This window comes from Nansenia antarctica, assembly GCF_963989245.1.
Source record: "Nansenia antarctica genome assembly, chromosome: 10".
Taxonomy (NCBI): domain Eukaryota; kingdom Metazoa; phylum Chordata; class Actinopteri; order Argentiniformes; family Microstomatidae; genus Nansenia; species Nansenia antarctica.
In genome coordinates this window covers 8137280-8148965 of record NC_137680.1, presented here as the reverse complement: position 1 = coordinate 8148965, position 11686 = coordinate 8137280, and the positions used below count along the sequence as shown (strand labels likewise).

At 41.9% G+C, this 11686-nt stretch overlaps 1 protein-coding gene across 1 annotated transcript in view; it reads left to right on the top strand.

Annotated features, from left to right (window-relative positions):
* Positions 1-3736: 3736 nt before the first annotated feature.
* Positions 3737-11686, top strand: part of fam171a1 (family with sequence similarity 171 member A1) — a gene marked incomplete at both ends in the record, with an annotated part of 19780 nt that continues 11830 nt past the window's right edge. The window contains one exon of the mRNA XM_080540634.1: positions 3737-3848. Coding sequence (XP_080396760.1) covers positions 3737-3848 — 112 coding nt within the window. The remainder of the gene's footprint in view (positions 3849-11686) is intronic.

Here is an 11686-nt window from a genome sequence, read left to right as displayed (position 1 = left end):
AACCGCCAGGATGGCTTGACAGACACGTTTGTTTATCAAAGCAGTCTTATAATGGTCAGGCAATAATGAGAAAACTTCAATGTTACCTAAAAATGCAGGGAAGGTCCATACTTCCTCTCCTTTCTGAAAATCATCATACATTGCCTCCTCTCACCATCAATCTCTAACATTGCCTCGGTGTTCAACTTAAAGCAGCCCAAAATATAAAGGATTTCATGAGGAACTGAAAAGAGCAAACACAATTTAAGAAATGTTATTACAATTGTAAATATCACCTCATGATATGATGTGAAATGATTCATGGTTATTCGAGGGAAAACAGAAGTCAAACCCGTACTTTGTTCGGAGGTGTTGAGGAATGTGAGAATTAATATAATCCCAAAGAAATTCATCTCCAAGATCATTTGTGTGTTCAGAGAGTTCTGCACACTCTGTGTTCTCAAAAGGAGGGAACTACTTTTACTTTTACTTTTTTGTGCAGCCAATCAGAATGACTATACAGGTTACCCAAGTATTTCATTGCAGATTGTTTATTATGTTGGCTGGAAATATATGTTGGTTTTGTTCAGGTGATCTGGTAGACTTAACCTCAGTAGATGATGTTTTGTAAAAGTAGAGCATTTATAGAGCTTAGATGGTGAATACTCAGCTATACTCAGGCTGCTATACTCTATGTCAGGGGTTCTCAAACGTTTTACTCCAGGTCCGCTAGATTTTTACTCTTTACCAACAATCACGTTCAAGACAGTCAAAATACATTCAAGTCCATTTCTGTGCTGGCTGCTTTTTATTTGATTGTGTAATAAGAATAAGGAATTGAATGTGGTGAAATTGTTGTAAAAATGTCACAATAAAAGTCAGAATACATTTTTTTCACAATAAAAGTCTGAAAAAAAGTTTCACAATAAAAATCAGAATTTTTTTTTCACAATAAAAGTCAGGGAAAAAAATCACAATAAGTCAGAAAAAAAAATGTCACAATACACAGCCCAGTTAATCGTCTTTGTACGTGGGATAACGAAGGACTTTAAGATTACGGAGGAGTTGGCAGCAATGCGGTCAATGAAAGGGACGACAACAGGGAGTGATTTGTTCACGGAGGTAAATGAATGCTTGGACAAGGTGGGACTGAAATGGGACAAACTGGCAGGTGTTACAACAGACGGGTGTCCAAATCTGACGGGGGAAAATGTTGGACTTAATTCCATTAAATTAACCATGTTATTGATGTTGTAACTAAAATAGTTCACTTTATCAGGGCAAGGGCATTGAATCACAGACAGTTTGTTGCACTTTTGGAGGAGCATGAGACTGAACATCGTGACATAGGCTACCACACAGCTGTCAGATGGCTCAGCCTGGGAAAAGTGCTTAAAAGAGTATGGGACCTCAGAGCAGAGATTCAAGCGTTCTGTGAGAAGAAAGGGAAGGACATCCCAGAGCTCTCAGATGCAGACTGGATGGCAGATTTTGGATTTGCTGTAGATGTGACTGCACTAATGAATGAACTAAATACCAAACTTCAATGCAAGGGCCTTTTTGGACATGAAATGTACAGCTTGGTGAAGGCTTTCATGAGAAAGTTGCAGTTTCTCTCCAGCCAAATTGAGAACAACATTCTCACCCACTTGCCAACACTAAAGCAAGTCACACCCTCAGCTGATCACCTCTGCAGGTACTCATCCATGTTAGGAGCTCTGCATGGTGAGTTTTCAAGACTTCAAAACAGTTGAGAATGAAATGAACATGATTTGTTCTCCCTTAACCTGCAGTGTGGATAATACACCCAGCGATGTTCAGCTCGAACTCATTGACCTGCAGTCTGATACACTACTGGCAGAGCACTTTAAGTCAGTATCACTGCTGGACTTTTACTCTTCTCTCAAAGAGGAGAACTTTCCACACATGAGGAGGCGTGCTCAGAGGATGCTAGTTCTCTTTGGACCTACCTACACATGTGAACAAACATTCTCAGTGATGAAGTTCAACAAATCCAGATACAGATTCTCTCTCACTGATGATCACCTGACAGCTGTCCTTCGCATCTCCACCTCAGACATTCAACCAGACTTCAGTGCACAAGCCCAAGGCAGACTGGACTTTTCTCACTGAACACAAAAAAGAACTGAAAAATATCAAAAGCACTTGTTGCTTTTTCTACTCAGATGCTTAGCTCTGTGTGTTGTAACTTTATAGTTAGTTAGACAGTTAAAATAGATTGATTAATGTGTTACATGATTGATTCACAGTTAAAATAGATTGATTAATATGTTACATGATTGATTCACAGTTAAAAGAGATTGATTAATATGTTACATGATTGATTCACAGTTAAGAGATTGATAAATATGTTGATTTTTGATTGACAGAAGTACATTTCTGTTGTATTAGCTAAAAAGAAGAAGAACTGCAGGTTCCAGAATGTCTTGTAGAAAGACGTCATATAAGTTGACAGTTTGTTGTTTTTGAGAAATGTGAATTGTACATTGAATTGAAAGTGAATATCTAATAGCTCGTTTTATTGAAAAAGAAAGTGATCACAACAGTGTGTCAGCAGATTTGTATATAAAGAACCTTTCGCTTGATATCACCAGTCCTAGCCATCATTTCAGAAGGTATAAATACTACACTGTGACTCGTAATGTTGTATGTATGTAATGTTAATAAATAATAGGCACAAACTGATGTTGCAAAAGGTCAAAACTATAGCTGCATTTACTTCCCTGTATGAGTCCTCTTGCTCTTCTATATTTGACCTACTCCACATTTTCATAGCCTTATCGTAACATGTATTCTTACCCAGTAGCAGCTAGTCAAAACCATATCATTTACTGCTTTTTTATAAAGCGATAAAAGTAATATTCAGCAGAATTAAGTTCAGCCTACTGGTCCGGCCCTCCACAATAAGTCCCGGTTTCTCATGATGTGGCCCATTGTGAAAATGAATTGCCCACCCCTGCTCTCCACCCACTGAGCTATGGAACACTCACTGTCATTGCAATGTCTAGCACACACACCAGGGGTTGAGAGAATAATTATGGTGGTGGGTGCTAGACTAGTGCTACTACCTGGAGAAAGAGATGGGGTATGGGGGGATGCCATAGTTTAGGGAGAAATGGGAGTGAGCAGCAGAGAGGAGGAGATAACTCGTGAGCTTAGAATGAGAAGGTTCTATCTCCGTTTAGGGTAGTTCAGAGATATTGAGCGTCAAAGTTTTTACATTCCATTATGTTTTGTGAGATGGAACCTTTGTATTTTATGAATTACTAACTTAAAAATGTCAACATTTAAAAAAATAACACCACACAGGCATTAATAAACACCTAATGGATCAGATTATGTAAAAAACTCAATTTTGACAAAAATTGAGATACTTGTATCGTCCTGAAGGTGGCGCTCGCACCTTGCAAATGTAACCTTACAAGCCAGCCTGTTGGTGGAGCATCTCCGGACGCTGAATAGTTAACCACGGGGCTCTCCCGTCCAGAGTTCTTCTCGGAGAGGAAAACAGATCCAAACGATCGGTTGGGGTCCTAAGGGGGATGCAGGACAGGGGGCATCAGAAAGAAAAATACTGACGCGAAAAATAAGAGGGAACCGCTGATGATCACAAAACAAAATATGGAGGACCGTCTCAGGAACTTTGGAGTAAATGACAGTACAGTGATTTAGACGAGATTTTGAAAGCTACTTTCTTTTAGAAGAATCCTTCTTTTCTCCCGATTATCCATCTGCAATGATGCGGGTTGTGGATCTGAGCAGGACCGCTGCGATTGTGCTCTGCCTTTTGGGATGCAATGTCTGGAAAGCCCTCACCAAAACCCTGCTGGAGGACACCTATACGAAGGGTAAGATAGACGGGTTACAGTGGAAATAAGTTTTACAATATTATTATAATCCTGTCTTGTTACTTTGAGATTGATAGCTAACTGTTAGCCAGCTAGGATAGCTCTTTAGTTTGTGCTAACGTTCTGCTAGCACACCTTTATTTGATGGTCAATGATAGGAGCTAATCAGCTACTTTTATGTGGCTAATCTTCTGACAAGTTTCATAAGGCATAAAACTGAATACATGGGAAATGACTGAACATGTGTTTTTCCTTACCATCCTGTTTTTAAATTGCTTGAAAGTCATTTTGTAGCGAATGAGCCTGGTTGAAAGAAAAGTAGCAACATTGTAGCAACATCTGTTATCACCACTAGCCTATGTTGCAGGGTCAGTTTAATCGCTGCGATGGTCGAAATGGAAGGTTTGTGTTCCATAAGCTAAGCAGTATCGACAGACATTCAAAATCTATATTTTTTTTGTGGGATTTTTTTTTAACAATGAATGAACATTTTAACCCAGCTGATGCACATTCCATGAATTAATCCGATATTTAAATAGGAGATTTAACAGTCGATTTCACAGGAGATTTAAACAGTCGATTTCACAGGAGATTTAAACAGGATATTTAACAGTCGATTTAACAGGATATTTAAACAGGATATTTAACAGTCGATTTAACCAGGAGATTAAATAATAATACTCAATGCAGATACTGACACACCAGCTTGTGTGATATGATGTAGGATATGCACAATGTTTTTTATTTAATTAAATTAAATAAATGTTTTATTTTTAGATACTTTGGGGTGTCCCCCACACCCCCTTATTTGAATATTTGAATATATACTTACTTTAGACAAAATGTACTTTTTGTAAGTCGCTTTGGGAAAAAGTGTCTGCTAAATGTCTTGAATATGTTTCACATAGGCCTAAAATACGATACTGACGAGCTTGTTATTATTTTTTTATCATGAAGAAAATGTGTTCTTCATCAAGAATAGTAATGTAGCAAATGTTATCTGCCATTTGTTTTCTTTTTATTTATTTAGGTCATTTTTACGTTCACATTGAATGCATCTTTGATTGACAGTTCAGTGTGATTTTTGAACACGTATACACTTAGCTAGGATTTGAGGATGATCCAGCTCTAACTATAAGTTATAGACACGCACACAAGCTGCACTGGGTTATCATGGGCTTGGCTTGGCAGGGTTAACTGAGAAAGATGATTGGAATTGCCTGTTATATATAGACTTGGCTGGTATTGGTCTTGCTTGTATCCATCTGAAATGACTATTCTATCATTCTCTCTATCTGTGTTGTGCTCTGACTCTGTAGCCCTGCTCCCTGATTTCACAACATACCTACTAGGACAACATGTGCTGCTCGCTGATGGGGTTACTGTAGTAACGGAGTGTTCCCTGTTGAGTGATGCAACAGAATTCTGGAATGGGTGTCGCAGCATCAGAAAACAACAGCATCAGGCACACACACACACACACACACACACACACACACACACACACACACACACACACACACACACACACACACACACTCATGCACAATGCCAAACAATCAATGTTGTTGTTGTTTTTTTGCGCCTTAGAGCACATTCAGCACAACTAGTGCACTTGCTTATTCTCAACACTGCGTCTGGAAATAGACAGAGGTTGGAGGGGGTAGAGAGAAAGAAACAGAGTGAGTTGGAGGTCAGACAGATTCCTTGCTACACTTCTAGGCCAAGACCTACTCTTTTCCCTTCTATGCTATCACCTAGCATTTAAGTCTTGGGTGATCACTTGTTGATTTCTTACTAAAATTGTACTCGTGATATTCCTCTTGTAACAGACATAAGTGAAAAGGCAGCTTGTGCAGCATTGTACACACACGCACTCACAGTCTGAATGGCTGCAGTGGTATTTCATTCAGCCACTCCAAAGCTGCCCTTTTATAGATAGAGGAGAGAGCTTTCAAGAGCAGCCACATCTGTTTCTCCCATTTACACACACACACACACACACACACACACACACACACACACACACACACACACACACGCTCAAACTAACTGCCTGGAGAACAAGGCAGCACTGTGTTGGTTCTTCCCTTTTGACTTTTTCTTCTCTTAATCATACTCTTTTCTAATTCTATCTGACAGACTCTTTGGAGTTCGAGCGGCAAGTGGCAACAAGACACCTGAGACAAAGCAAAAACGGGACACAAACAGTCGTTTTCAGAGATTTCAGTGTCTGTAATAGTCATGTGATGTCAACACATGACAGGACTGTTTGCTACAGGAAATAGTGACCGCCATTGAATCATGTCCACTAAGTGCTTTTTGTTTAAAAATCCGATGGTCTCTCTCTCTCTCTCTCTCTCTCTCTCTCTCTCTCTCTCTCTCTCTCTCTCTCTCTCTCTCTCTCTCTCTCTCTCTCTCTCTCTCTCTCTCTCTCTCTCTCTCTCTCTCTCTCTCTCTCTCTCTCTCTCTCTCTCTCTCTCTCTCTCTCTCTCTCTCTCTCTCTCTCTCTCTCTCTCTCTCTCTCTCTCTCTCTCTCTCTCTCTCTCTCTCTCTCTCTCTCTCTCTCTCTCTCTCTCTCTCTCTCTCTCTCTCTCTCTCTCTTTGTGTCTGTGTTCTACCCCAGTCTGACCTTCAGTCCCTCCCTGGGGGTGTGGTCTGGTCGATACTGAGGGCTTCTCCTGGTCCAGTAGAGCTGTGTGGAGCCAGGCAGATACTCTACTCTCCACACAACAGATATAGATTTGCCTCTCATTACTGCAAAACCATAATACGCTTCAGCTGGGAAGGCTCACTATAGCTAGAGGCAGCAAAGAGGTGTCAGGAAGACCAGATTCTGTTTTGTCATTATTGATATTGACAAACTGTGTGCGTGTGCTTGCGTGTGTGCGTCTGTGTGTGTTTACATCACACTGCAATGCAGCACTCTGCCTATTGCAGTGCCTGTGCACAGACTACTAAACCAGCAGATCTTGATAGTGCTTTTTACACACACACACGCACACACACACACACACACACACACACACCATGTAGCTATATTTGTACAAAGATCCTAGAGTGTTTCTGCAAAAACAATCCCACCACCAAAATAATGTATATCAAAACAAAGGAAGTATATTAAATAGTTTCTCTCTGAACATGATCAAATGTACAGTTTGGTTGTAATGTATTAACGTGAAAGAGATCAGGACAAGAGGGAGAAATGGGGGAACTCCCAAGACTAGCTAGCCTACCTCATCCTGTTTCCTCTTGGCCGGGGGCAGCAGAGTGGAAGCCTGTGAGATAACCTGGCTGCCTTGACCAGTGTTGATGCCGGGATTACTCTTTAAATACGTTAATCTCACTTTTAATCCCCACTCCGAAACAATATAGGGTAAAGACGAAACATAGGCTACTCTCTGTTTGCGTCTGAGCCCTAGTCTACCGGAGAAAGTGTTTGTTTAGTGGCATATTTTTAAGATATTCCAGTGGATTATCCCTATCCTGTTATCCTATTATGTGTTTTGTGTGAGGTGGCGCTAAACCCTGTTCTCAACATCAACAAGGTTTGACTGGTAAACGCTGCAAGTGGCTAACTTACTCAAGCACGGATGGAGTCTTACACTGCGTTGTCTGTTGGCACAAACCCACTCAGTCAGAAGTGACGAGAGCAGAGAGAATCTGCTTCCCTCTTTACTGTCCGTCCGAGCATCAAAACCCCTTACCCCCCCCCCCCCCCCCCCAGGGGAGGACAATGTCAATGTATTGTTGAGTTGGTTAATGTACATCTTCCAATGGCAGTTTATTGTTATTGATTCAGCTGATCAGATATGAGATAGAAATGTCACATTATCTATTAAAAGGCCACTGGTTGTTGTGTGGATGGACTGAGAGCTGACATGCTGGCTCTCCTACCACTGTAGCCTCGGGGGGGGGCGGGACTCCCTCAGACAGGCCTCAGTGATGCTTATGCCTTTAGTAGAATCACATTGTAATCTTTTACAATTACATTAGCCTAGGCTGTGTGTCTTGTGACACAGTACAGTAGTTGATTTTCACACCACTGCCATGCTATGGTACGTAGCCCGTGCTTGCACCAAAAAGGACTGGTCGAGTAATATAAGAGCAAACAATATAGGAGGTTATGTGAATTAGATGAACTTGCTACTTACTCCTTTTGCGTAATCCCTTGTCTTTTAGTACCTTTTTACAACCAGCCCACATGTTTCTGGCGGTGTCGTGTTGTATGATTGTTTGATTTAGGGAGATTAACTATGAATGGAACCGAGAATCCCACATGTTATGTCGACCCTTTCACAAGTAGCTAAAAGCAGCAACGGGATTGGTCAGTCAGAAAAAGCGATATTATATAACGTCTTCGTTATTATGGCTCAGTGGTGCCCAACCCCCCTCCTTCACAGCAGTGTCTGATCAATAACTACTACTCCGTACCCTACACACACACACACACACACACACACACACACACACACACACACACACACACACACACACAGTCTCTCTCTGCTCATACACACAAACACCCTGCTGCTTGGGCTGCTGTTGTTTGGGCTAATTGGTTTGAGATCGCAGCATCGGGTCAGGAAAAACTCCCTTTGATGCCTTTATCCTCCATATGGCACACACACACACACACACACACACACACACCTAGTACCGAGTCAACTGAGGAGCTTTTCACTGAGTTATGGGTTTAAAAGGGTTACTTAAGCACAACTTCTCTCCTGACCCATTCTGATTGACCATTGTTCTCCCCTTGTGTATGTGTCTACCCACTCAGACGGAGGAGTCTCCATGGCTTGTTTATGGATGATATCATCAGTGATTTATTGGAGATGGGGAGGGGAGTGTTGCTGTATGTATGTGTGCGTGTGGCTGGCAGGCAGGCAGGCAGGCATGCATCTCTCAGGGGAGCTCTCCAGAGTGAGCACAGCTGGTACCCTGACGATGGACAACCGGGACAGGAAGTGATGTAATGCTTTTAGAATCCCTCCCCCCCTCTGACCTCAGTTGGGGGATGGGGAGGTGGTGGCTTTGTGCGGCGGGACAGTGGGTATTTTTAAACCTTTTAATGCACAACACTGGTGCAGTGCACTGATGCACTTATACTAACCGAGACTGCACTTATCAGAAGTGGTTTCAAATGGATTGTGGACAGATACAGACATGTGTTCTGCCGTCGAGTCTCTGTCCTGTTGCTGTATGTGTCTATGACCTGTCGCCTCACGAAGGCACACCCCTGTCTAATGGGGGAGGGGGGGATCTAGCCAGGGGTGTGTGGTATGTGAGTGATTTGGGGGGAGAGTTCTGTTTTAGGGTGGGGTGAGTGTGGGTGGGTTCTATGGGTAGGGGTACGGGAGGGGGAGAGGCAAACCCTTTCAAACTTAATTAAGAGGTCGTCGCGGGTCAGCTGACAGCCAATGATCAAACAGAGCTCCTGTTGTCGTGGATACAAGAGTCTTCCACAAGGAGAAATCTCGATGAGAGAGAGAGTGGAAATGTAAGAGGGTCATTGATTTTAATGACTGCTGAAATAGATAGATGGATAGATGGATAGATGGATAGATAGATGGATAGATAGATAGATAGATAGACTACTATAAATAGGCTAACTAAAACAGACAAAGCTGCTGAAACAGGCAGCTAAGCTCTACCGGCGCCTTCTAGCACATTAGTCAAATTAATGATTGATGTGAATATGAGAGAGAATGAAAATGTGTGTGTTTATTGTGTGTAGGCTGGGGTAGGCCTATTATCTGTCTGTGTGTGTGTGTGTCGTCTGTGTGTGTGTGTGTGTGTGTGTGTGTGTGTGAGTGTTGCTAAAATGTAAATTTCCTTCATGCAATGGTATGCCAAACAAAAACCTTTGATAGCAAAGTTGAACAAACCATACAACTGTATGTACAAGCCAGGACTACTAACGATTCCCACTGTAAAAAAAGAAAGAAAGTCGAAGCTGTGGCTAAAGCAGTTACTAGATGGCGACATTTTGACTGGTGTTACATAGTCAGTCAGAGGTTTGTTTACACTCCCTTTGTACCAAATCACCGTCAGAGCTGTTAGCCAAGCTCTTTCTTTGTGAAATGAGTCTGAAATGGCCTTTTGTTAGCTCTGTGCACGTGTGCGCGTGCACGTTGTCATCTCTGCTCGTGTTTCATCGAGCATGTGAATATTGAGTTTTTTGTTATTGTGTGGGGTATTATGTAAAGGTCTAGACACTGACCTGAGAGACTAGGGGGTGAACACTCTGGTACTGGTGGGTAAGGTCCTGCTGGCTGCTGGGACTAGAGTAATACATAACAGATTAATTGTGTGTGTGTGTGTGTGTGTGTGTGTGTGTGTGTGTGTGTGTGTGCACACTGTATGTGTCTCTGTTTGTTTGGCCTACAAACGACTATTCAATAGACTTATATACAGTATGTCATTCAGCCGTTTCCGTTGTGTGTGCTTCTGAGATCAACAACAGTGTTTGAGTGTGACCACTTTCGGACACATTCTTGGACGCTGTTAAGGGATGTGTGTGTTTTCCTCCCGTGGCCCAAGGAAACGGAGAAGAGGGAAACAGCCCATTGTGTTGGCAGTGAATCAGGAAATGGAACTGTGGGAGTCATCGTCACTGCCTGTTTCCCTCTTGGAAAGTTCTGGGGCAGAAAGCCCAGTTAATAGTTTGAAAGATGACACTTTGCCTATATATGATCAATGCACTGTGGTAGGGTCTAGGGGTAGTGGTGGTAGGGGCTAGCGGTAGTGGTGGTCTAGGGGTTGCAGTGGTCTAGTGGATATTGAGTTGGACTCGTGTCGTGGTCAGAAGTTCATGAGTTCAAATCCCATCTCGAACCACCACCGTGTGGTCCTTAAGTAAGGCATTTGCCCTAAGTTACTCCAGGGGGGAGACTGTCCCTGTAATCTCTAATTGCGAGTTGCTTTGGATAAAAGCGTCTGCTAAATGGTTAAAATGTAAAATTAATAGGCCTATGTATTTTCTTTTGCTCGTTGCATCGATTCATGATGATTTATTGAATAACGGATCTACAAGGCTGACTTTGTTAATGGAGGTTTTCAGGATCTTATCTTATGTCTTGTTGGGCTACTTTGATTTATGAAGTGTTTAATGGGAACGGGACTCATTGAAGTTAGTTTGAGGCCAGAGGCCTATTTGGACTGACAAGGCTGTCTGTATCTGTATATGAGTGGACTGACAAGGCTGTCTGTCTGTGTATATGAGTAGGGCTGTTACGATTATTCGACGTCGTCGACGTCACCGACTACGTCAATACGTCGGTTAGCGTAATATGCGTCGGTTAGTCGCAAATAAAAAAAAGTTTTTATTTATTTTATTTTATTTTTTAACCTTTATTTTACCAGGCGAGACAATTAAGTGTATGAGTGAAAATGGATAGCTACTAGCTAATGTTACACAAGCAATGTAGCTCACCACAGTTCGTATGTCTTGTCTTCTGGTGTTAGTAACGTTAGCTATGTAGCTGGCTAGCTACGGTAGCCTATTGTCATTGTGGTGCGAGCACCTACTGTACGTTATCTAGCTCGTAGCTCGCATGCTACGTTAGCATCAATTTAGCTGATCATAACATAGCAGCGAGAGTAACGTTAGCTAGCTATGTGTTGTGGTGATGGACAGACTTCTAAATGGCCATGTTGGCATTCAAGTTGGCTAAACATAGCAGTGAGGCGGAGACAAAAAAGTTTTTTTTTTTATATTTTTTTTTTTTTACAGTACAAAAATTATCGTTAGACTTATCGATAAATTAGTCGTTAGACTAATCGAATAATCGATCAAATAATCGCTAGATTAATCGTTAGAAAAATAGTCGTTT